Source organism: Tiliqua scincoides, chromosome 1 (genome assembly GCF_035046505.1).
Source record: "Tiliqua scincoides isolate rTilSci1 chromosome 1, rTilSci1.hap2, whole genome shotgun sequence".
Taxonomy (NCBI): domain Eukaryota; kingdom Metazoa; phylum Chordata; class Lepidosauria; order Squamata; family Scincidae; genus Tiliqua; species Tiliqua scincoides.
Window position 1 is genome coordinate 55879463 of NC_089821.1, and position 27028 is coordinate 55906490.

Genomic DNA, 27028 nt, shown 5'->3' on the forward strand with positions numbered 1-27028 from the left:
ATGCTTGGGTTGCTATTCGAAGGAACTGGATGCCACAAATCAGAAAGGCTCAATGCAGGCACTACTTGATGAAACTCTATGAGCAGATGTAATAATCTCCGTGCCCTTTGTTGGCCTTCAAAATGTGCAGACACAGAGTCATCCACCTAGTGCAGATGGAGCAAGACATCATAAATCCCTTCATGCTCTCCCCCGTCCACTTTCTGCGGGGATCTGTGTAGAGCCAGGGGGGAAAGAGCCATTCCGCAACTTCGCTACTTGACAGGAAGGCCAACAGCTGCAGCCCTCCTTGTGCCAAATGTGAGAAACAGCTTTGTGCGTCACTCCAGAAATGATGTTGCTTCATTCCAGGCACTTCTGTCAAATAATTGCTTCATTCCTCAGAGACATGCACCCACTTAAGCGTCCACGACCTGACCTCCTAGGTACAGCAGCTGACCTCTTGAGCTACCGACCAGTACCAACTTGGGCTGAGTTGCTTTGAAGGGCTGCGATAATCTACTGGAAATGGGTGTGGATGAGTGGTTGTGCAGGGCTATACACTAAACTAGTAGGCTGCCTCTGGCTGAGGGGGCTGGTACCTCCAAAAGTTAATGCAGCAATAAAGTACCACAGCCTTTTGTTTCCTCAAAGGGACAAAGAATTTGACACATCTGGGATCTAATCCCAAACTTACTATGCCTCGTTGGGGGAGTGCAGAAAGGAGGAACATGGTGTGACTTCTTGCAGATTGTGAGCAACTGTGAGCACAACTGTTGGTGGGAAAGCATTATACAAATAAATCTCATTTCACTTTCTTGGTTTGGAAAAAGAGCGACACCAGAATTTGCGAAGGATCTGGAGTGTCCCACTTTTAATTATTTAGACATTTTCTCTCCTGTACATGTTGAAGGAGACACAACACCTAGACAGCCCATTTAAGAGCAGGTATACCACCTGCTGGGTGTTGTAAAGAGACCCAAGAAAAGGCCTAAACAAAATTCTAAGGAAGACATAACATTTCCGTTTCCATCACCAGGGATTCTGACATGTTGCCCTGCAGCTTCAACCAACCTTCTGCTCTGTATTTATCAACCCATTTCCTTATCCTCCTTGAAGTCTCTTCTCAAGGCCTATAGCAAAGCCTGTTCTGGGCCCCCTTACTCTTAACTAGTATCCATTGCTGAGACTCATCCTCTCTCCAACTCTCACGACTTGTATTTCAAATCTTCTTGCTCCACATACCCCTTCTGCTACCATAGTCATATCCATCTAAGAAGAAACATAAGAACATTTTTCCTTACAATTTTTTGTAATTGGTAGCTACTATTTTAACCATTCTGTGTAAGCCACTTTGTCAGATTTACCTGTAAAGGGTATAATATATACAAATATGAACAAAATGACAAGAACGTAAACAAAAATGAAAAGAACATAAGTACTATTTAGCTAAATCAGAACAAAACCTAGTTTAACGGCTGCCAATCAGATACTCTGGCCTGGGACATTCATTCACAGTCATTCCCTGAGGTTGATTCTCAATATCAGGGCAACTGAGCTATACTGACTCTGATTAGAGTAGCACCATTTAAACTATCAGGGCTGGTATTCTTGTCTTCTAATCTATACTGTTCTACAGTATTGAGAAAAGACTGTTTCTCTGTCCTGCATAGCAGTAAGTACAAAATATGAGTGACACTAAAGCAGTTGTGCTGGTCAGAATACAGACAGCCAACTAGCCTACAAACCTGATCCCTTCGAAAACAGTAAGCTACCTTCTTGTAAAGCCAATGCTATATTATTTTGGAAAACCTGCACGTTTGCTGATTTTTAGGAATAACTGTAGGTGGATCCAGTACTTTTTCTCATTAACTACTGTGTGGCAAAGTCTTCCTGACCACCCTTCATCCTCTGCTTTGGATTAACCTGCTAGCTTAAGTAGATCATGATGCACTCCAAAATATTTGCTTTTGGTTATTGTACACAAAGGGGGTAGGAAACTCACAGGAGTTGTAAGCAACAAACTGCACAAGTCAGACTGTCAAAGGGCAGGGCGGGTGGGGGTGGTTGAAGGCAACTAATGAGCAGAAGGGTGTGCGTAAAATCCTATTTAGATTGCTTCTCAGGGGAGCAGCTGTCTCCTTGTAAACATTTTATTAGTTCTGATTTCAAGTTTGAATGGAAAACATTTGTTGTGGCTAAAGGCCAGAGGGGGAGAGACACAGAGAGAAGGTGTCAGTAGGGAAGATCCAATGCTTTTCCAAGTGACAGAACGCAGTAGCAGGGAAACTTCAAGATGCATATATTTCCAGGAAGTCTTCTTAACAATTGAGCTGCATCTTCAGTTGTACATGGAAAGCTAACAGTGCAGGTTGAACATTGCTGCAGGAACCATACAAGCAAAGGATGAAGACTGCAGTTCTCCCACACTCTCTGGCCCAGGAAACATTTATTCAGAGCTAGTCTGGTTCTGAATGTGAAGTTCCACTCAGCTGTCATGTTCAATAGCTGTTGGTAGACCACTCCCCTCTAGGAGTCCATGGCTTTTTCTGCTTTTTAAAAAGACATCAAAGCTAGAAGCCATTACTTACTACACAAGTTCACTATGTGGGGAAAAAAAATCTTCATCTGCTCTGAACCTAAAGTTGATCGGTTTTTCAAGGGGTAACCTTGTAGGAAGAAAGAAAAATTCCTTACTCTCCCCACAGGCCCTGTACAATTCCTAATTTCATAAGCCCCCCCCCCCTTCAGTTACCCCCTACTTAGTAATCCTCCTTCACTAAAAAGCCTACAATGCTGTAAGCCTTTCCTTGTAAGGCAAGTGCTGTAGGCCCTTGATCATTTTGGTAATTTTTTTGCTGTACCTTTTCCAGTGCTGTAATATATTTTTCGAGATGATCATGTTTTAACATAATGTTCAGAACTTGCAAACCTTCTACCCAAAATCTGCCCTTCTCCTGAAGCTTGTTCTTTTCCTTTAAAGAAAGCCTTAAGCCTGGCTCATACATACATGCATATCAATTGATTACCTGCAATTTGATGATTTGCAGCTGAGTCATTGGCCAACCATTTCAGTTGAAGGAAATGCAAGGATATAATGAACACCCAGTCACACATGCAAGCCTCCACTTCATATATGCAGGGTTATCTTTATGCTTTTTTTTTAGGTAAGAAATTATGGTACTTCTATCTCTTGCTTCTACCACACTTTCTGGGTTGGGGTGATGACTGTTGCCATTTCATTCCCTCAGCCTTTGTGCTGTATGAGGAAGAAGTGGCAGCCAAGGGTCACTATGACATCCATGGCCTAAAAGGGGGGGGGAACAGATTCTTTCCTTGTCATTTTTAATTGCATATAAACCACATTTTGGAGGCTATCAGTCTGAAAGGTATCAAATAAGTAAATAAATATGAGGAAAAAGAAGTATCTAGGAGAAACTGGCTTTTTCACAGGCTTACGAAAGACAACCCACAGTGCATCTTCCCAATTTCCAAAACAGTCAAGTTGTATAGATAGCAGTCCTAAATCATCCTATGGAAGACAGTTTAGCTGCGAATGCTACTCACAAGCGTCATGCTCTGATTTAGACCCATTGCAGTAAGTAAGTCAACGTGGCATCAGTCTTTGATTGGGTACAATGCAGCTCTCAATCTGAACCACCAAAAGATGACCATTCAGTTAGTTTGCCTTGGCCAGCCTGTTTTCCATTGTTTTGCTGCATACTAAACAGTGGTGCAGGCTTTGCTAAATTAAAGAGAACTGGTGAGAGCAAAAGTGCATGTTTATTGAAACACACTGGTGGGTTAAGTAGCAGGACAGACCTCTGGGAAATCCAACCACAGACCACTACATTTGAGCTAGTATTTCCTCAAAAAGCAACAGAGCTAAGCTTCCACAAAGAAGGCTCCTTATGTTGTGCTGTCTTGATTGAAAACTGACACATGAACTTCAAAGTACAAGAGTAAATCGGAAATCACGTCTCTGCATTTTATATATATATTGGTTTTTAAAAAGGAAAGGGGCTCTCTGAAGGAGGAAAAAAAAACAGGGCCAAGAGCAGGGGGGAAAAAACCACCCCAAATAGCTCTTGTTGACTACCCAGGGATAAGCACAATAATTTTTGAATTCCTACAGATAAAAGTCCATACACACACACATACACAGAAAGAAAGGTCAGCTCTGCAATGACTTTTATTGGACCAGGTTGCATTTTCAGCTTTCAGAGTCCTCCTCTAAGCTGTGAGAGCACATCCTGTGTAATTGTATCAGTACAAAATGAATGGGGAAAGAGGACCGCATTCCCAAATCTCCAAGAATGCCATTCCAAAGGTAGCAAGATACTCAAGATCTGCCAATTAGAGAGAGAAACAGATAGCTCAATTCTTATATCCGACCCTTACCACTATAGTAACTGGCTGCCTCAGACCTTATGCATATTTTCTATTTTGCAGCATTTCAGTTAATGGCATTCAAAAAAACTTTTTTGGGGTGGCCTGGATGACACATCTCTTCAGACAGCAGCACTTCCTCATACCATAACTGAAATTTCCTAAGTTGAAATCATGAAAAGTATGCATAAGATCTGAAAAAGTTGCCTGGTCTTCCATGGATAGATGCTTTGCATTTCTCTTCTGCACCAAATGGGTACCAGCAAGACATTTTCCAAGGACTTTAAAAAAAATGCCGTAAGATGCAGCAGTACTACAAGATCAGGACCAATACCAACACCAGTGGTTAGAGTCCCTCCAAGCAACCGAAAGAAAAACAGGTTCATTCTATCACAGTCCAAACCAGCTAGGAACTCCTGCTCGCCTAGGGTCATCTTTCTGTCTCTGTCTCTCATCTTCCATAAACTTCTTCTGGATGTCATCAAAAGAACCAGGCTCAATAGTTTCTTCTTGCTCTGGAAACAAGTCTGGAAACTGAAAAGTTTGTCCCACAGCCTAAAAAGACAGAAAACAAATGTTTAATCACTTGTTCCAGTAGTAGCTACAACACTCTCTAGACAGCTGTGTAAAGTTTCAGCTGCTCCAGAATGCTACTGCCAGCCTCTAAGAGAGCCTCAGCAGAATTCAAAGGCAATTAGGTACTGAATTTGCATTATCATCATGCATTTTTATCTTATTCTTTCTTCAGGGAGCTCAGGGCAGTATACATGTACCCTGCGCCTGTTCCCATCATATTATCGCATAGCCAATGAGATAGGGCGGCTGATAAGAGTGTGACTGGCCAGTAAGCTTCATGGCAGAGTGGGGATTTGAACCTAGGACTCCCAATCATATTCTCATACTTATCAGTACTATACCACACTGGTTTTCTCATGGTCATGCATCCTACAGAAGACATGCATGCAAATACCCAGCACTGGATTAGTGACATCAGTTGAGATGAAAGGTGTCATATAAATGCAAATAAGTAAATACAAAATGGCGACACAGTGGGTATCACAGTCTCTTGTGCAATATGGTACAATGGTTTGTTGCAACATGAATACATAACAGAGTTCAAGAAGCCTTCTTCAGTCATCAGGGAAGCCTGGTCAAATTGAAAGATAAACCTGATTACAGGGAAGAACCAATTCTGCCAAATGTGTTAATATTTTACAAACTACAGTTCTCAGTTGCAACAGATGTGACTGCATCGAACTATGAGAGGTTATCAGGATTTTAATTCAACCTACTCTTTTCACTAAGTTCAATGGGAGAAAAGGAAAACCTCAGTGTATTGAACAGACACATGCATACGCCCCATGGTTAAGACTACTGCAAGAAAACTGGAGAAGGCCCACTTATGGGGTGTCTGGTAGCTTCAAAAAGGATAGGGAAGGGACACAGCGAGTGGCAAGGGTTAAAGGAGACAGAACAGAAACTGAAATGACTGGGATGTGCGAGAAGGGAGAGGTCAGTGGGAATGCACATTTACAGGCAAGTTTCAGCAGACTACTAAGTACTTTTCTCTTGCTTTAAGATTGTTATTAAGGGGGGGAGCTATCTTTGACATGGGTTATTTAAGACCCCTTAAGTGATCTCTTCAACTTTGTGCCTTATAGTTTTAGGTCCACCATCAGTCAAAGCAGGAACAGAGAGAGAGAGAGAGAGAGAGAGAGAGAGAGAGAGAGAGAGAGAGAGAGAGAGAGAGGGATCTCAACGAAATACAGGCCATGCCTCTTCAGAGTCTCAAGGTCTGTTGCACAATAGCACAAGAAAAACGATATACTAGACTAAATTGTATAAATTTGTAAAATTCATGCAATTCCTGAAATGCAGCATTAAATTTACAGCAATCATTCTCCATAATGAAGAGAGACAATGCCAACACAGAGCGTTGCCACAGACTCAATGTCTCCCATTTGGAAAACAATCATCGGCTGACCTTTTAGCTTTTATTTAACAACAGGAACCTATTAGTCTAGGACAGCATTTTATTCCGTTGACATTATCTCTTTATTTTTCCATACTGTATGCAGTGTTGACAACCACATTAAAACCAACCCTGTCAGCCTTCCATTCACTTCAAGTGGAGGACTTGGTGTATAATAAAACTATCAGACAATAATACTGCACAGAAAGATGTGTTATAAAAACCAATGTCTGGGGCTATTTTAAAACCATTTTCAGAAATACCTTAACAGCCCACCCCTAAAGAACTTGGCAAATTGATGCATATAAAACTGTGAAACCATGAACATTTCTGCTGCCATTCTACAATCAAAGTGTGCTTTGCAAGTTAACCAGGTTTTGCCAACAACAAATGAATGCTGGTTTCTAAGCTCTCATTTGCAAATGACAGTGGCCTCACGCAATTGCTTTGGAAGTGGATACGACATGTGAAAATGCAGTGACAACTTTCATCTCTGTTTGTTGGCATCAACCACAAGGATGTATCCTAAGGCTTCTTGGCTTAGAGCCCATGTTAGAGGTCCTGGTCCCAATCTAAAGAGAACCACATCTCAGTGCATCACATAAATATGTTGTTTAATGCTCTACCTCCTTGACCTAGGAGATTTACAGCCCAATCCTATCCGCACCAGCGCTGTAAGTTACAGTGGTGCTGAAGTGGCTGCCACTGTATCCTATGGGGCTACAGCAGCCTCCGGAGGCCTCCTCGGAGAACAAAGCATTTGCTCCCTTACCCTGGCTAACAGCGTCATGGCTCTAATGGGTTTTCTTAGCTCTGTGACTGCTGTTGAGCAGGCACAGTCTTGAGGAGGCTCGTGTCGAGCTGCCTGGCCAGGGAGGGGGGACAGAATAAGGTGGCATGCTGCTATCTCCGCCCCCCCAGGCCTGATCCTTCCCTACCCCCACCCAGTTCCACCCTCCCCTCACCTTCCCCCATCCCAGGAAGCCTCACTGCCAACCGGCAGTGACACTTACCATTGGCAGCTCCTCTGCAGTGTTTACCCGGCACTGAAGCCCAGCGCCGACTGGAGCCGGCCCAGTGCCGGCACTTCCTCCTCACCAGGAGCTGCAAACATGCTTTACGACACATTTGTGACATCAAGAACCAGTGGTACATGCGTACTGCTGGTGCTGGTGACTATAGGATTGGGACCTTAGTTCTTACAAACATAGGAAATTGTCTCTTTCCCTGCCTGCCTTTACTGTGTTCTGCTTAGGACACTACCCTGAATTCAGCTGAATTATTGTGGGGTCGTGTCACAAAAGAACCAAAAAATTTTTGACAACTCTTCTGCAGCTCTAAAATTCTCTTCTTCTGGAGGTCCACTCAAGTTCAGGCTGGGGCATTTTCCAAAAGCAATACAAGATTTTACCAAAAAAGAAAAAAGAAAAGTTGAACTGACTTTTAATGCCTGGGGGTATTTTGGCTGTATATTTTTATCTTAAACTGGCAGTTGTCCACCTTAGTCCTAAGAGATTGGGCAGGGTGGAAATCTTTTTAAAAATAATCAGTAAAAACAACAAGAATAAGTCTAGCACACACAGCAAGGGCAGCACTAGATACTGATCAAGCAATATTTGCACGGTTGCCATTTGCCCCTTATCCTTGCATTCACATCATCATCAAGTGATATTACTACTGAAAAAGTCAACAAACATGTGGATGCAGGAGAACCCGTGGACATTATATATCTGGACTTTCAGAAGGTGTTCAACACGGTCCCCCACCAAAGGCTACTGAAAAAACTTGACAGTCAGGGAATTAGAGGGCACGTCCTCTCCTGGTTTGAGACCTGGTTGAAGACCAGGAAACAGAGTGGGTGTCAATGGGCAATTTTCACAATGGAGAGAGGTGAAAAGCGGTGCTCCCCAAGGATCTGTCCTGGGACCGGTGCTTTTCAACCACTTCATAAATGACCTGGAGACAGGGGTGAGCAGAGAGGTGGCAAAGTTTGCAGAAGACACCAAACTTTTCTGAGTGGTGAAGACCAGACGTGATTGTGAGGAGCTCCAGAAGGATCTCTCCAGACTGGCAGAATGGGCAGCAAAATGGCAGATGCGTTTCAATGTAAGTAAGTTTAAATTCATGCACATTGGGGCAAAAAACCAAAACTTCACATACAGGCTAATGGGTTCTGAGCTGTCTGTGACAGATCAGGAGAGAGATCTTGGGTTGGCGGTGAACAGGTCGATGAAAGTGTCGACCCAATGTGCGGCGGCAGTGAAGAAGGCCAATTCTATGCTTGGGATCATTAGGAAAGGTATTGAGAACAAAAAGGTTAATATTATAATGCCATTGTACAAATTGATGGTAAGACCACACCTGGAGTATTGTGTCCAGTTCTGGTTGCCACATCTCAAAAAGGACATAGTGAAAATAGAAAAGGTGCAAAAGAGAGCGACTACGATGATTACTGGGCTAGGGCACCTTCCTTATGAGGAAAGGCTACGGCGTTTGGGCCTCTTCAGCCTAGAAAAGAGACGCCTGAGGGGGGACATGATTGAGACATACAAAATTATGAATGGGAAGGATAAAGTGGATAAAGAGATACTCTTTACACTCTCACGTAACACCAGAACCAGGGGACATCCACTAAAATTGAGTGTTGGGAGGGTTAGGACAGACAAAAGAAAATATTTTTTTACTGTGGTGTGCGGTCAGTCTGTGGAACTCCTTGCCGCAGGATGTGGTGACGGCATCTGGCCTGGATGCCTTTAAAAGGGGATTGGATAAGTTTCTGGAGGAAAAATCCATTATGGGTTACAAGCCATGATGTGTATGTGCAACCTCCTGATTTTAGAAATGGGCTATGTCAGAATGCCAGATGCAAGGGAAGGCACCAGGATGCAGGTCTCTTGTTATCTGGTGTGCTTCCTGGGATATTTGGTGGGCCGCTGTGAGATACAGGAAGCTGGACTAGATGAGCCTATGGCCTGATCCAGTGGGGCTGTTCTTATGTTCTTACACATTCCAGGGCTGAGCTTACTGCCAAGCTGAAAACTGGGAAGCCTTGTCTGTGGTAGACACAGCCCTTCGTTCTCAGAGGACAGGGATATGGCCTGTAGGACGAGCCAAGGTGCCAGGCCTTGTCTTTCTTCCATGTTTCCAAAATCTGACACTGCATTCCTGGAAACTGAAGGTAAATAACTCAGAGCGGATGTTGCCACAAAATGCCACACATTTCTCTCCCCCTCCTTTTTTTGTTTCAAGGAACAGGGCATAGAAGAATGTTCAGACATGACAGCGGAACCAGACAATCTCAGCCATTTAAGTGCTTCCATTTCAAGGCTGGTTAAAATCAAATATTGAGCAGAAGTCAATCTGTATCTGGAACCTTTTAATAAATAAAAATCAGTGCAGACTAGTTGGCTCTTTCCATCTCTTGTTTTGCTGAGAAATGCTGATTTTGGCTGGGAGCCAGATGGGATTTGAAACAGCCAAGACATTACATTGAACTCTGAGAACTGAAAGTCTTATAAATCCTCAACAATACCATGCAGTCATTTTGCACTGGTTAGATTCTGGAGTGCTGAAAGCTTTATGAAAAATAGTTACTGTGCATGTTCAGTAGCTAGTGTTCAAAAGCATGTATCGTGACCATATCATTACTTCAGCTATACCCAGAGGCATAACTATACATAAGGGGCTCAAGACTCATACAGAAGTCTTGTCCTTTGAAGTATTGCAGCTGTAAACACCTTTTGCTCATGACAAGTCAAGGCTGAGCATCTGCCATATTTACAAACATTTGGTGAAGGTGGGGAAATCATGCCAAGGAATGTTTGCATTCATGGGCAGTGAACACTGAACCTATAAGGTACTTCATCTTGGCCACACAAGGTCTAGTCTAATGTACTCCCAGAGACACACAGGTGGACTGCTATCCTCTGTTCCAGTTGAAACTTCTGGACAGACATTGAGGAAACCCCATGTACACTACTTGAAGTAGTCTAGCCTCAAAGTTAAGAAGGTATGAGCAAAAGATCTTGCAGAAGTGTTTTGTGCTGGGAGCTTGCCTGCAGAAGCATTCATGCAAGAGTTGCACTCCAGCAGGAGAGCGTAGAGCAGCACTTTTCAACCACTATGCCACGGCACACTGGTGTGCCATGAGGCTTCCTCAGGTGTGCTGTGGGGCCAAGGAGTCAGGCAGCAGCTGCACATGCACGCGAAGCGGCTGCTTGGAGCCTCACACGGCAGCAGGAGAAAAAGGGGCAGCCCACGAAGGCCTTCAAAGTGCCTGCTGTTGCTGGTGCCTGCCCCGCTTGCTGATTGGGCAGCCAGCCGGGCAGCCAGAAAAGCCTGGAAGAGCTGTCGGCAGCAGGAGTGTGGAGGGAGTGAGAGTGATCCAGAAGGTGGAAACAGGTACAGAGCCAGAGCAGCTGGCTGGAAAAGGCCAGCCAGCTTTGAGAGACCCTTTTCCTTGCCTGGAATGCCCCAAAGTGACCCTTCCCGTGTTGCCTCCAATGGCAAGGCTTTGGCAGTAAGGGCGCCGGGCCACATTCCTATTCACACTTGCCAGGAGTAAGCCCCATTGACTATAATGGGGCTTACTTCTGAGTAGACGTACAGAGGCTTGGGCTATTGGTTGCACTGTCTTGAATACATGAGCAGGCAATTGACGCTTTTCTTCCCCCCCCACCTCCTGCACACCCATCATAATTGCAGTTAACCCCTCTCTTACTGCCCCCCCTCCCTCTTCCCCACCTTTCAAAGTCCAGAATCAGTTGCCTCGCATTCTCTCTCTTCCCCCCACCCCAGTGAATCCTGTACTTGTTTCAGCCACATCCCCTCACTGCCCCTCACCCCACATTTCTCCAGTATGTGCTCAGTCTCACCCCTCTTTGCCAACACTTCCTGGCATATCAATTGATAACAATGTGATCACCTACTGCAGATACTCGCCTATAAGTCGATCCAACAGATAAGTCGAGGGCAGGTTTTGAGCCAACAACCATGGAATTTACTATGACCCTCGGATAAGTCTGGGTTTAAACTTAGGGGGGTGTCTGACTATAGTTTTGTCTGATTTTCAGGATCTGGCCTGGGGTAAAAATAACCTACCACTAATTGTTACCTAAGAACTGTAGTCTCTAATTTATTAAAAACATAATAAAAGATCATAAGATACATTTTTATTCTTTTTTAAATTCTGGTCTTCACCACCTTTTTGTAAACACTATTAGTGTAAGTGCACTGTAAACAACATAGCAGTAAAACAGTGGTTCCCAACCTGGTATTCATGTACTCCCAGGGACACTCAACAGGACCTATAGGGGTACTTGAAAAAGAATGGAATAATGGGAGAAAAGGCAGGTCGTGCTCCAGAATGCTTTGCAGGGCCAGCAAGGCAGGAAGGAGGGTAGCTAGTTGACTGTGAAAGCCCCACCAATAGCTAGTTTTTGGTCATCAATTCATGTATGCACCAGTGATTGAAAACCAGCACACTAAAAAAGCTGAAACATAATATGGAAAGTGATCAATCAGCCAGAATTTCTCAGTACACTTCTGGTGCAAAACAGTGCAAAGGCAGAGTCTTCTGTTCTTCAAATAGATGAAAAGAGAAAACACTGTGATAAATACATGAAGTCTGGGCTTTCATAGAGAGGAGATGAGGGCTTGTATTATTAATTACAGACATTTTGCTAATAGGAAGGGTACAATTTATGGAAATGGGCTGCCAAGGGATATGCCAGTGAAAAAGGTTGAACCATGAATCAAATCCACCTTTAAGGTGTCTGGTGTGTTAAGCCAGAAGCTCTACGTACAACATACAACCCAGAACACATAACTGGGAGTGTGCAATTCAATTCACAACAGAGAGATGCTGCTGCATATATTTGAAGCCCTTTTGACTCAGAAGTAGACCCACTGCTTTCCATGGGTGTTATTCTGAAGTAATGGTGCACTGAATTGTAGCCTGGGAAGGAGGCTCCCATCCTGGTGTTTCAAGAAACAGACCTGCTTTGCAAGCATTTGCCAAGCAGAACCAGAACCAGAAGCAGGCTGCAGCAGAAGGAAGGAGATTAAAAGGTTACCTTTGGCTGGAATTTCCCAGTTGCCGCAGAAATGATCTCTGCCCTGCCTGCCTGGTGTCTGCCTGCTGCTTGAGAAACTTGGCACCTGCCTGTCTGCCCTTGAGAAAGGAACTGCAGAGTTGAGAGGCTCTGCCCTCTGATTGATCCAGAGATCAGGCGAAGTGAGAATTGGAGCTTGATTACTTGGCAAAAATTTCACATACTATACGCGAGTATCTACGTTACTTCAAAACATTGTTCCTCCTTTCCAGAAACCACATACTGTATACTTCCCTCTCCAAGCTTCTTGTGAATTTCTTTCATTGTCACTTAATGATCTAAGGCTGCAATCCTAACCACACTTTCCTGAAAGTAAGCCCCACTGAACAAAATAGAACTTACTTCTGAGTAGACCTGGTTAGGATTGTGCCCTTAGTTATATCAATTAAATTAATTGTAACATAATAATGTGACTAAAAACTAGTAGTGTGCCTTGACAACTTTAGTGCCTTGCCAGTGTGCCATGAACTGAAAAAGGTTGAAAATGGCTGGCCTATAGTAAGCCCAGTGCAAACATGGAGTACAAATTAACATGCTTCTGCCAAATGCCCCGGTAAATGCTGGAAACAAACCTGGAGAAAGAAAAACCTCATCATTCACATGTGTAGTGGTAATCTCCAACAGAAGAGGCAGGCTACAAAACAAGGAACTGTATCAAGCACAGGGCAGACAGTCATACACAGCTGGCACGTCATGTGTGGCCTCAGAGTCGTGTGTAATATGTACCAGATTTAAATGAACTACCCAAAGGCAAAAGAGCTCCGAGTCTTTACAAGGTGCTCCACTTACCAGATGATCACAGCTAGCCTTTGGGTCAGCCTCCCCCACTCCCTTCAACAGCACAAGTGATAAATGCTCCCATCACTCCTCTAGAGTACTGGGGGAGGGGGAATTCAGGGCAGAGTACATCTGAGGTACTAAAGACACAAAAAACTGTTTTTCTATTGCTAAATAATCTAGTTGTAGCTTATGAAGCATAAAAGGCAGGCAGTGGTTCTGTATCATGACCAAAGTTACAAAATGTTTTTTTTCCTTAGGAGGAAGGGAAAAGCACATCAAGAACAGCCTGAAACTGCTGAAGGTGATATTGACCACAAGCACCAATCTGAGGTCATTTGCAATAGGAGACAAATACCACCTGCACTGAAAAACCTCATTTGCCAAGTCTGAGGTCGGGCAGAAAGAACCTCCAATCTTCAAGACAATATGGTCCTTATGCATATGAGTCAATTCTCTACTTTCACCCATACAGCTATGTGTTATATGATGTCTAACACATCAGCCTTTTCATCTTCCAACACTTGAATGCAATGATTAATGTGTGCATATTATATTGCATAAGTTGGCCTGGAAATTAGAAGCTGATGACTTCCAGAATAGGGAAACGTAACTGCTGCCTTCAAGACAAAACAATGTCCCAGATACACACAAAAAAAATCAGAGTGAAGAAAGTAATACAAGGAAGAATGCTGCTGCCACCTACTGACCCTGTAAAGGAGGCCAGCCCAAAATCTTCCAGGACAGATGACTCTCTTACAGAATCACCTGGAAGTTAGCAAACATGAGCCTGTTTAAGCGCTGGATTTGTTTGTAACAATCAAAGAGTGAGTTAGCAGATGAAGCAAGGTAAAAAGCAAGGAAAAGAAACTATGGACAATTAAAGTCTCCTTTGTTTCCTGTTTCACCCTGAAGGCTGTGAAAATGATATCATGGGAAAGAGCCGATGGAAGCCGCAAGCAAAAGGAGTGTGTCAGAGCATCCTGGGTTCACCTGTGTGAGCTAACCCAGTTAAGGTTGCCAATTCAGGATACCCACTGCAAATTAATCACTTCTGAAAGCAACATGGTAATTCTGGTCATATAAAACAGGCCTTAGTGTCATTTTTCCTCCCACATCATTCAAGAGTAATATTCATTTTACAGCATACTTAATTACAGACAACTCAGCAAGGAAAACAATAGCAGCAACCTTATAGGATTAGCATCTCATTTGAAACTAATCAGAAATGCCTTTTTTTAAAAGATGCAGTAATTGGTTCAAAGGCTGTGGAGGCAACAAAGATTAGTCATTGCTTAGAATAATGACAACATTGTCAAAATCCAGGACAGACTGACAACATCCAGTAGACAAGGGCAAACCAGTCAAGGCTGAATATGAAATTTTCCAAGTGCATTTTAACACATTTACCACAGGTGTCGCTTTTTTTTGCTTTTGTTTTTAGTATTTAAAAGACCAAACATCATGTCAAAGATCAGCAAGCTGCTCAAATGTCATATTCATACAAATGACTAATTCTTAGAAATCACAAAGGTGCAAAGAAATGGCCCTGCTCTCTGCTCCATCGGGCAACCCTAGTAAGCAGGCAAGAGAACAAAGTCCAGTTTAAAGCTAGGCATGGCAGCAAACTAAGACTACTGCAAAGAACAGTACAAAAATGGAAATGAAATTCAATATGGTTGGCAAGGTGAATAAGACGACAAAAGGGGAAGCGAAATGTAACCTGAAACTTTTTAAATATTATGAGTACACTGCCTGCACCTCAGCAAAGTATTCAAGTCTTAACTATGTATGTGTCCAAATACCTGAAATAATTTTCACCTGGGAAGACATTTTGCTAGTTTGTATCAGCCACTATTCTATACCAAGAAAACTGTGTAACTATGCACTTCTAATGAACATGCATGTGCATAACTGAAGAATCCTCCCCACACAGCCCTGCATACCCTTCCCCTCAGTCACACACACCTCAGGTAACAGGAATAAGCAAAGCAGTTTCAATTCTTCTTTCCCCAGACAGCAAAAGTAGTGTGGGCAGCTAAAATGAACCATTTCATTCTCATCAGCCTCTCCCTTCTAGAAGTACCAATTAGGTTCCAGTGCCTGCATCCAATTACCAAGAAATCTGCCCATCAGTAGGGTAAAAAAAAATAAAAAATAAAGCCACTCTTGAGCCTAAAAACCAGCTTCCAGCCTTATGTATGAACAGATGCTTCTCCCACCACCATATATTTCCCTATTAAAATCCTTTGAGCCAAGTCCTGTTCTGGCTTCTTTGAAACTCCACTACTTATGACTTATAGCCAGACCAATCACAGGATGAGGCCAAATTGGGGACCCACATGGTAGCAGCAAGACAGCAGATGGAACAGGAAAGAAAGGCTAATGTTTGCTCAAATCTTGGGTTCCTCCACCCATGTTAGACAGCAGGAATCCACAAACGTGCGCACTAGTGCCAAACATATGTTTTCACTTGGTGAGTGCAGAGTAAGAGAGACAGGCAGGGGCTTGTCTCTGACCTCACACTGGGCTGCAGAGACACTTGGATGCAGCAAGACTTCTCTCTACTTCTGAGCATCTCCAAAGGTCAAGTGGGACTGAAGGTGCAATCCCCTTGCCTTTCTCCCAAGCCAGAAGGAGGGCAGGGGCTCATACTTGCAGGGTGTTTCAGAAGGATCCCAAAGCAGCAAGACTAGCATGAATTCCTAATCCCTCTGCTGACACAACAGCAGCCGTTGGTTCTAATGTACCAATACTTTGTATGTTCCAACCGTGAGGGCCACCAACTCATCTGAGGAGTACAGTACTTCAGTCAATAATCAGGCCCCTTTTCTTAGCCTTCAAGATCCTAATATGCTAACCCAAGCTCCCTCCTCAAGATCATGAGAAAAATATGCCAAAAAATAATTCCCAGTTCTCAAAAGTTAAAAGACAAATCAAACTGTACAACAAGGAAGAAGCCCACCAGGAAACTTAACTCTGCAAATTAACTAATATTATGCAGATTTTTCTAAATTGCATTCTTCATTCCATTTATAGGATTTGGAATTTAATCCCAGATGTTTGTGGATTAATAGGAAAAGTGCCTAGACATTCTGTTCTACAACAAAGCTGTTTAATTGTTATTGCTTTCTTCAAAGGACTTTTGGGAAGCTGTGGTTTTGTGAGAAAGCTGAAAATCCTCTATTAGAAAATCTCACAGTACTTAGTGGGGAAGTCAGGAGAGTAAAGTCAGCACCAACCTTGTAGAGCAGACCCTCCCTGAAGTTTTAAGAGCAAGTTCAACAAGCTCTTTTGTTGCAGGATAATATGCCAAAACAAAGAGCACTAGCACCATTACTCATGATCCAATTGCCTTACTGTCTTACACTTTCAGTAATGTATCCATAAACACAAATGGTTTTATAAACACAGGTGGCAGTTTCTCACTGAGGCTGTTTAGACAAATAGCTCTTTCCTGGCAAAATGTTGACACACACGAATGCCTGTTGATCCATACAATTCAGTAGATGCATAGGACATTTAGTTAAACGTACACCATAATACCCTTCTTTCACAGGTTCACACAGATACACGTACTCACCAGCTGTACATACGCAACCTTATAATCTGGCTTCTTTATTCGTCTGTTTCTGTGATCCCTCTGCTTGTTTGAACCTGTTAAGTACAGGAAATATATGACTTGGTTTAACATTCGCCAGCGATTCCCCTTTTCCATAGCAAAAAGTTTTCCATTCAGTCAGTTTTGATCTTTTGAAAAATTCTAATTTGTAGCTTGAGAAGAAATATTTGTGTGGCGCCTAGAACTTGACTCATGGACTGTTAATTCTGTTGCAGTTTTACAGCCTCAAAGACTATTTTTCTCTTTTTTTAAATTCATAAGTAATTGCAACACCAAAGCTCACAGCACTGTGTTACATGTTACAAAGCTCACAGTGTTACATGTAAAGAATTAGAGTGAGTGTTTGTGTAAAAGCATCCACATTGTACTACTATAGTCAAACAGAAAACCCTTATATGGAAGGCAGGAAGCATCCTCCTATTATAAGTGCCCCAGTCTCAGTAGCAGAGTACTTGGTTTTGCATGCAGGAGGCCCCAGGTTCAACCTCTGGCATCTCCAGGTATGGCTGGTAAATGAAACCCTGACAAAACCAGGGATTGAACCTGCTGACTGACAGAGACACTACTGTGCTAAATGGACTGGTCATGTTACCCTGCAGAAGACAGTATTTTCTCTTAGAAACATGGAGCTTCCATCTTCTTCAGCAGATGTGCTTTAAAAAAAAAGACCACTCTTTATTTAATCAGCACCTTTCCCTTAAAAAGACACTAACAATATCATCGGCTGTGGGAAATACATTCAAAATGGGCTTACAAATAACTGATTTGTAGGACATTAAAATCAGAGGTTTCCAAACTAGGGCGTTGCAACACCACAGCCAGGGAAGCCCTGCCACTGCCCCCTTAAGTGGTGGGGTAGTGACAAGATCACCAGGACTGTGCCACTGCCATGGACAAAGGGTATTTTTAGGACTTTCCAGGAGCAGCACTGATCTTACAAGGGATGCAGGGCTCCCCAAGCCTCTGAATCACAAACTACTACTACTACAACCACCACCACCATTTTGCTCCTGCCAGTTCTTTGGACCCTCAGCCCTTAAACTCTGGACTCACCATGCTGTATTCTGGTTCTCACAGCAGCCACAGGAACGTTGTATATTTTTTCAAGGTAATCCTTCAATTCCACTCTTGTCATTCTGCACCAAACACACAATACAAACAAACAATTAGAACACAGAATAAAACAATGGCAGAATTTAATTTAATTTCAAAAAGCATAAAATAGCTACACACTAAAGCCATGCCTTTGGAAAAAAATATGTTGTTTTTCATTTGACCAGGACTGTTCCTTCTGTTACAAAACACACGACTCTTGCACTACACTGAGGGAATCTCCTAGGACACAACCAGAACAAACTTTAACCACGTGATGATTCTAATAACAACCATGGTCAAAGGCTGAGGTTCTTAAATTGAGGTGTTGCAACACACCAGCCTGAGAAATTCTGCCTTGAGGGGCAGGGAAGGCAGCAACACAATCCCCAGGATTGTGCTGCTGCCAGGGCTGATTGGGGGTTTCTTACCTTACCAATCCTTGCACCAGCCTCTAGGGGGTGCAGGGAGCCCCGTGGCCCAAGCTTCTGTTAATGTAAAAAAATGTGATCAGAGGCCGGAGCAGGGATTGTAAGATAAGAAACCCCTGATCAGTCCTGGCAGCAGCACAATCCTGGGGATTGGGTTACTACCCTCCCCCATAACAACTTACCCCCAAACTCCTGAGGAGTTTAGGAATCGCTGGTCAAAGCACATAACCATGAAAACAGCACTGAGGAAAATTCATTTAAAATACCATCCTAACAGGTTAATAGCTATTGGCACTACAGAGATAATCTTATCTGTAAAAAAATTCCACTTTAAAAATGGAATAAAAATTCCATTTTGTTCTTATCTGTAGAAAAAAAAAATTGTAAAATTTGTCCACCATCTGCTAAGACATTCATTCATACCCTGCTTTTCTCCCAAGCGGGCACACAAAGCAACTATAGGTGCAGCCTATTTTCTTATGTTCTTATAGGCTTAAGAACATTAGCCTATGTTCTTATGGATTTTTTATCTGCGGATTTGTCTCAATGAGAATGGGGTGGGGGAACTGAAAGTCACACACTCCTTTGCCCTGCACTGGCATCTCAATCCATTTCCAGGCAGCCCAAAACACTGCAAAAAGGCTCCACCTCGCCCAGGCAGGGAAATAGCCCTGGAGCTGGACCCTTGCAAGGAACAGTAGCATTCCTGGAGCCCCTGAGCCAGCAAAGAGGCTGAAGAGGGGAAGGGGGGTGGAAAATCTCTGCAGCCAGAACACATGCAGCAAGGTGGAGCTCACTCGCGCTCTCGCGCGCTCTCGCTCTCTCTCTCTAACTCTCACACACACACAGGGGAACATGTGGTAGCAACAGAGGGACTGCTTTAAAAAACCCAGGGAGTGTTTGCTGAATTCCCCCCCCCATGGTGCAGGCAATCACCGACACAAGCAACCCCCCCCCAGATGGTGCAGGCTATCACCAACACAAGTAAGCCTTCCCAGTAAGCAAAGCAAAGCAATTTAGCCTACACATAGGGCTGGACTCTTAAAAGCTCAGCGGGAGAGCTGGCAACAGGGAGAGCTGAGTACAGAGGGGAGGGGATTGATAACAGCTGCCTTAGTTTCCTTCCATCCAGAAGCATCAGGCTGCAGTGTATTTGTGTAACTCTATGGAATTTAGCACAATGTGTTTTTGTTAATCACGTTGAGTCATGGACCGGAACTAATGAGGATAAATAGGCTCCACCTGTATACATCAAAACATTTTGGAAATAAGCACCACTTAGATCAGTGGGGCTGACTTCCAGGAAAATACGCTTGAAATCTCACTCTTAAGACAATGGGAACGCATGGTTGAATTCAGGTACTCCACAAAGCACTCATGCTCTTCATTCCTTGGCTTCAAATGTGACTTTGAACTTTGACTTTCAACACAGACATCTAAAGCTCTCCAGTGGACACAAGAGCATCAATGCACAGAGGTGCAAGTGAAGCAATGAATCCAACTTTAATTTCCGCCAAGATGCCTGCATTAAGTGAGATCCCACTTGATATACCACTTTTTATATATCACTTTTCTATTTAAAGAACTTCACAGAGGCACTACATGTCTTTCTAATGCTGGAAGATCTTCTGCTGCCTAAGACAAATTTGGCTATGTCAGAAATAATTTTACCAATTATAATTTTCCTCATTTCAGCAGAAAAGAGCAAATCATCTCAGGTTTGGGGGGAGTGGCTAACTGTGGTAGGACCCCCTTGATGCTGTGGAAAGGTCTGAAGAGAAGGAAAACAGAAAAGCTAACATGGCAAAAATCTCTTCTCTGTCCTACCTATACCTCCAGCACAGTATATTCCCTGAGAGCACAATCCAAAGATCGCGCTGGGCCAGCGTAACATCCTTATGCCTGTCCAGGAGAGTTATAAATGGCTATAAGGTACATCTGTGCCTCCATCTGAGTCAGGGAGATTGGCACAAAGGCGCACACCAGCATCCCTGCGCTGGAGCAAGCTGTGGAGAAGGTGCATTTGGACCAGACGCAGGCTGCCAGCACAGGAATTTGGGGATGGCATTTTGGGGGTGATATGGCGCAGGGGGAGGGGCACCAGATCCAGGGGGGGGGGACCAGCCTCCGGCGCTTAGGTCGGATCCTAACCTCCCTCTTGAGCAGCCCAGCCTAACTCTGGACTGCTCGAATCTGTGCCAGTGATTTAGCAGGCACAGACTGAGTAGCCCCATTGCGGTGGCTGGGGCAGTGTTTGGGATAAAGGGGAAAAACATCCCCTTGCCCCAAGTTGCACCACAGCTACCCCCAACCTTCCTCTGGGTATTGCTGGCCTGCCTGTTTCAGCGCAGATAAGAACTGGGCTGTCCATCATTTTAGGGAGGTGGATTATATTCTCTTTAAGGGTTTTAAACCAGTCAGCAGACAATTCCCTTTCTTGCATGTACTTACTCCATGGGGATGCGGAATTGCACAGTGTCTTCTGGTTGTGGAACACCAGGCCTCACCAGTGTCACAAAGTAATTTGTCCGGAAAACCCTTATTTGAGGATTTCCAAGCTGGTACAGGGGATAACTGCAGATAAAAGCAAAAGATGGAAAGTCTGAAAAACATGGAATTTGTATTAAAACCATTTAAAATGCATTCACTACCATTTTGTGGGAACAGTAGAAACAAACTCCAAGGTGCAAAAAGAGGTCTCTGACCATCAATTAGACAATGTATACTGTGAAATAAAACCCCACATTTGCTATCATACACTATAGTCACATCACAATCCTATGCATGACTACTCAAAAATAAGTCTCACTTAATTCAATGGGACTTAATTCCTGCTAAGCAAGCATATGATTGAAATCTTAATCAGATAATTAGATTTTCTGCTCTTGATTGTGCTAGAATAGTACAAGAAAATAACAAAAATGTTATCATGACAATGGTCACATGGGCTGCATGCTATTTCCTATTAACTGTGAATTAACTTCAAAGGTGGAGGGGTATGTGAAGAACTGTCACAGCTCCAAGTCTGTGTAGGTAAACTACAGAGGGGAAGATAATAGACTATTTAGAAAGAAACAGGATAAACGATAAATTTGGATAAACTTGCCAGTTTTAGCAACTGTTATGGCCTTTTTTTGTTACCAAGAAGAAAGGTACCAGGTTGTTTACTAACAATTATAACGCTATCAGGTTTCATATTTTTCAGGAACACAACAGAGTTGTGATGTCTGTTATATGAATCTGAATCAAGGATATCCATCTTATTTTTTAAGCATATTAAAAAGGGCTTACTGTTAACATAGACAAAGATAATCTTTTGGATTGCCTTCCCAGGGTGGAACATGGGGACGCTGTTTTGCAGTGACTCCAATCCTTCCCAGAAAGTAGACTTCAGAAGATGTTATTGCAGGATTGTTGCTTAACCCTTTATCTGTTAGACTTTTCTGCCTCCATGTTATTTAACATCTACATGAAACTGTAGAGGGAGATCACCAGGGCTATGCAACTAAATGTCATCAATATGCAAATGACTTGCAGCTAAGGTAGCAGATAGCTACCTAAGGTAGCAGATAGCTAGGTTCTGGAGGTCCTGAACTGATGCCTGAAATTGACACAGATGAGGCAAACTGAAACTAAGCCTAGACAAGATGGAGTTGCTACTGGTTTGGTCCAGAGGTCCAGGCTATGGACTGTCAACCTGTTCTGGAAGGGGTTGCACTCTGATTGAGAGAGAAGGTGTGCAGTCTAGGAGTACTTCTGGGTCTGAGTTCGCACCTGGATTACTCAGGTGTTCAGTGTGATCCAAGGTGCTTTTGCTCAGCCTAGGACAGTTAGCTAGCTGCATCTTTTCTTGAGCCAGTCAGACCTGCCTATGTTTGTCCATGCACTGATTACATCTTGTTTAGATTATTATATGAGGGGTTGCCCTTGAAAACCATCTGGAAACTTTAGCTCATATATAACACTGCTGCTAAGTTGCTAACCAGCACAGGGCACAAGGATCATATCATATCTGTACTGCAACATCTGCACTGGTTGCCAGTATGTTTCCAATCACAATTCTAGTATAGTGGGCTTTTGGAATCCATGGGCTTGGCACCTACTGATTCCACCACCATGGATGCAGAGCCGGTGCTTCAGAGGGCCTCCTGGGTGCTTGGAAATCTCCCCCTAGCCTCCAATGCAACCAGAAGCCACTCCCAGTCCATGGACATGACTTCCAGTCTGGGAGGTGTTCTGAGGCTAGGGAAAGTCCATGGAGTGAGCCACAGGTTCGGTGCAATCTCCAGAGGGTCTGGTGAAGCCCCATAACTGCAATGCCATGCCAGCCATGCCCCCCCAATTCCAGCATCTGTGGATTTTGGTATCTGCAGGGGGTCCCCTGTAGATACTGAGGGCCCACTGTACTGTTCTTAGCCTTTAAAGGTCCTAAATGCCTTATGACCAGTCTTCCCTACATGTTGCATAGCTGCACACCTGGAACTGAAGTCCCAAGCAGCTGAACAATGCTGCAGTGCACCAACAACAATTCCCATGACTACAGAGCTCAGTTATGATGTCATTGCCAAGCACTCTGGATCCAAACAGCCAGGCCACACAGATGCCACAGGATTGCATGCAATCAAGAAAAAAAAAAATAGAGGGAACATTGCTTCAGCCAGAGTACCTACCAAATCTACCTCTGTCCCACATGAACCTGCCCATTTCCTGTGATTATTTGAGAGGGCTCGTCACATGTTCTGTCACCAACAGAACATTCCTGGTAATGACACAGGAAACGGCCCTCTCAGTGATGGCACCCAAGTTGCAGAACTAGCCTCACCCAAGAAGTAAGGCCTTATACCATCTATGCCTCAATTTCAGCATCAGCTCAAGACTTTTCAGTTTCACTTGGTTTTTGAGTACTGCTGGATTATTTGTTTTGTTTTGTTCTGATGCAGCATGAGTTTTTAACTCTTTTTTTATTTTATGCAATTTAAAAAATTTATGGCATTTTACCTTTCTTCTTGGGAGCTGCATTGAGCACCTTCAGACAGGAAGGCAAGTGCAGAGTGAAAATCTGTCAGACCCCTGCTAACTGGGTAAGAGGCACTTTTTCAAGTGGGTGCTCCTCTTTTATTTAGCAGGGGGAGAGTAACTGGCCCACCTCACCCCAGCACTGTCTGTTCTGGTGGCTATCTGCTAGTATTCCTTTGCATCCTTTTAGACTGTGAGCCCTTTTGGGACAGGGAGCCATTAGATATTTGATTTTCTCTGTAAACCGCTTTGTGAACTTTTTGTTGAAAAGCGGTATATAAATACTGTTGTTGTTGTCAGTGAATAAAAATAGAGAACCTTAAACCTGTAAGAGGTGAACTAACAACCCAAAACCAGGGGTCCTGATTTGGCTCCAAGTTTTACAAGAAGAGATCTCTCAAGGAGTATCCTGAAATCTTCATCCACACAGTTCTTTGAAAAATAAGTGGTGGAAAATAGGTAGCGTTAATTTGACCTTTTTTTAAAAAAAGAAAAGTTGAAATCTGTTTTTCACTTGTCTCAGCTGCAAATCATAGACTTTAAAACAAAATCAATTTACACCCAAGGCTGTTAAGTAACAGTTGTTCTGTTGGTAAATGAACAGTTGTCAGATAAAGCCAAGAGGCAAATTTTACTTATGACACACAAACTTTGAATTCCACTTTGAATGCCTGGGAGGGAGATAAAGCAGAGTATAAAATGATTAATTAATTAATTAATTAACTTAAAATGAAACACCAAGCAACAGAAAGCTGTTCTGGGCACTCTTTTCTCAGAGAGCTTTCCACCCAACTCAATGGGATTTTCTTAAGAACACAGGAACGTAAGATGAGCCCCACAGGATCAGGTTCAGGGCCCATCTAGCCCAGCTTCCTGTATCTCACAGTGGCCCACCAGGAAGCACAGCAAGAGACCAGCATCCTGCTCCCCTCCCTTGCATCTGGCAATCCGAGGTAGCCTTTTGAAAGTCAGGAGATTGTCTTGTCCTGTTGTCTTGTGTGCTTCCTGGGGCATTTGGTGGACCACTGTGAGATACAGGAAGCTGGACTAGATGGGCCTATGACCTGATTCAGGGGGGCTCTTCTTATGAGGTTACACATACACATCGCAGCTTGTAACATGTGATGGACTTTTCCTCCAGATATCTGTCCAACCCCCTTTTGCAGGTACATGGGCCAGATACCATCACCACATCCTGTGGCAAGGAATTCCACAGATACTGGGTCAAGAAATGCTTTCTTTTGTCTGTTCTCCCAACACTCCATTTTAGTGGATATCCCCTGTTTTTGGTGTTGCGTGAGAGGGAAAAGAGCACCATCCCTCAAGCGTGCAGCAGAGGCATGCCAGGGACCCCCAGGCAAAAATTACTTGCTAGTGCTCATTTCCTATGTATTTAGAGTCATATGTCTCCCTTCTCACTGTACATGCACAATCTGCCACCAAATCAAGTGGCAAGGAGTTCCACAGGTTAACCACACTGCTGCCTGAGGACTAGCACCTTCAGCGCTTGAGTGGTCACGGGGGAGGTCGAGCCTCCCTCCCTCGGGTCCAGCGCCTCCCGCAGTTGCCCAGAGCCCCCCACGCGCAAGGGGAACTAGAGGGAGAGAGACTGACGCAGCCCACGAGCCAGGCACAAAGCGCTTCCCCGCCACCTACGGTCTACTCACATCAGCCGGCGAGCCATCGCTCCGCTCTCACTGCGCATGCGCTTTCCCTGCTGCCGGAAGAGGAAGGGACCCACCCAGGAAAGCCACAAAGCAGCACAGCTGGTCACGACAGGGTTAAGCGCAGCGAGGCAACATAGAGATGTGCGGCTAGAGCGCCCAACGCTTGTCTATGGGCTCGCTCTCGGACGCTCTCACAGCTCTATGGTCACGAGAGGGTTAAGTGTAGCGAGGCACCATAGAGATGTGCGGCTAAAGCGCCTAACATCTCTATGGCAGGGAAGCGCTTTGTACCTGGCTCGTGGGCTGTGTCAGTCCCTATCCCTCTGGTTCCCCTTGCGCGTGGGGGGCTCTGGGCAACTGCGGGGGGCGCTGGACCCAAGGGAGGGAGGCTCGACCTCCCCTGTGACCACTCAAACGCTGAAGGTGCTAGTTCTCGGTGTGCTTAGGCAGCAGTGTGGTTAACCTGTGGAACTCCCTGCCACTTGATTTGGTGGCAGATTGTGCATGTACAGTGAGACGGGAGACATATGACTCTAAATACGTAGGAAATGAGCACTAGGAAGTAATTTTTGCCTGGGGGTCCCTGGCATGCCTCTGCTGCACGCTTAGGGGGGGTGCTCTTTTCCCTCTCACACAAAATCAGGGGATATCCACTAAAATGGAGTGTTGGGAGAACAGACAAAAGAAAACATCTGGGAGGGACTGCTTGCACGCCGCGGTGAGGTTCCCTGTGCTTTGCACCCCTTCTAGCTACGCCACTGCATGGGTAGTGTGCCACCCACGCAGGTCCAGTCTGTCCATGTCGCGAATGACGTCCTTCACATTGGGTGGTGGATTGGGACCCGAGCAGTCCTGAACAGATGCCTGCCACCTCTCCTCCACTTCCACGAATGGAGCCGGCCTTCTTCTGGGCCCCTTCCTCTGCATGGCTCTTTAATCAAAGCAAGCCGCACAGGATACACACTCCCAGTGCCCCCTGCGTTGCCTGCTTTTTGTTAAGCAGTGGTTTGCAAACTGTGGGTTGTGACCAGATTTTTGGTGGTGGTAAACCAGTAACATCATCTGTAAGTGGGGCAACATTTCTAAAATGATAAGTGCAGGGCTTCAAGACTGCTGGGACGTTCACACCCTACTTTATGGAGAAGGATGGTTAGGGTTACTTAGAAATGCAGAAAGTATACTTTGCATTGTATACTAGTTTGTTCTTCTTAGGGTGCAATCCTAATCCCTTATGTCAGTGCTTTCCAGCACTGGCATAGCGGTGCCAATGGGATGTGTGCTGCATCCTGCAGTTGGGTGTCACTCAAGGAGCCCTCCTCAAAGTAAGGGAATGTTTGTTCCCTTATCTCAGAGCTGCATTGCCCTTATGCCAGTGCAGGAAAGCACTGACATAAGGGGTTTGGATTGTGCCCTTATTTATTCACATGTGCCTGGGGTGAGTCATCTTATGGAAAACAAGTTCCAGGAATGGCCATTATGAAAGTTGTTCTTAATGCAACATGAGTGTTCTAATCACATACTCTGGGCACAATCCTAACTGCACCCATGGCCAGCGCAAATCCCTTGCACCAGCCTGGGAGAAACGTGCTATAAAGCATGTTTGTGCCTCCTTAGGAGTCAGCTGGGCTAGCACATATGCGCCAGCCCACAGAGACCAAATTCAGCCTCTGCGCCAATAGAGACAGGTGAGTCTGCTCTGGCCAAGCTCAGCCAGTGCAGGGATGGGGGGGCATGGACGAAGCATGCAGGGGAGGGTGAGTGGTGAATGGGCCTGTGGGCAGGCGGTGGGAGAGCGGGAGGGGGCAGGTCCTGACCCCGTTCCCGGGGCAGCTTGGACCTGCTCTTGGCTGCTCGGTTCTGCTCAGAGAATTACTTCCCCTGGCCAGGCCACAGCCAGCCAGAAACTCACACTGGATACAGTGCAGGGCAGCAGAACCTACCTGTTCCAGCGCAAGTTAGGATTGTGCTGC

The 27028-nt window shown here is 44.5% G+C and overlaps 1 protein-coding gene across 1 annotated transcript; it reads right to left on the bottom strand.

Annotated features, from left to right (window-relative positions):
- Nucleotides 1-3743: 3743 nt before the first annotated feature.
- MRPL23 (mitochondrial ribosomal protein L23) lies at nucleotides 3744-25135 on the bottom strand. Its single transcript, XM_066636266.1, has 5 exons — nucleotides 25059-25135; nucleotides 20827-20949; nucleotides 17906-17988; nucleotides 16814-16887; nucleotides 3744-4923 (listed from the first exon to the last, which is right to left on the bottom strand). The coding sequence occupies exons 1-5, from the start codon at nucleotides 25094-25096 to the stop codon at nucleotides 4759-4761; spliced, it is 483 nt and encodes a 160-aa protein (XP_066492363.1). The 5' UTR covers nucleotides 25097-25135; the 3' UTR covers nucleotides 3744-4758.
- Nucleotides 25136-27028: the final 1893 nt, after the last annotated feature.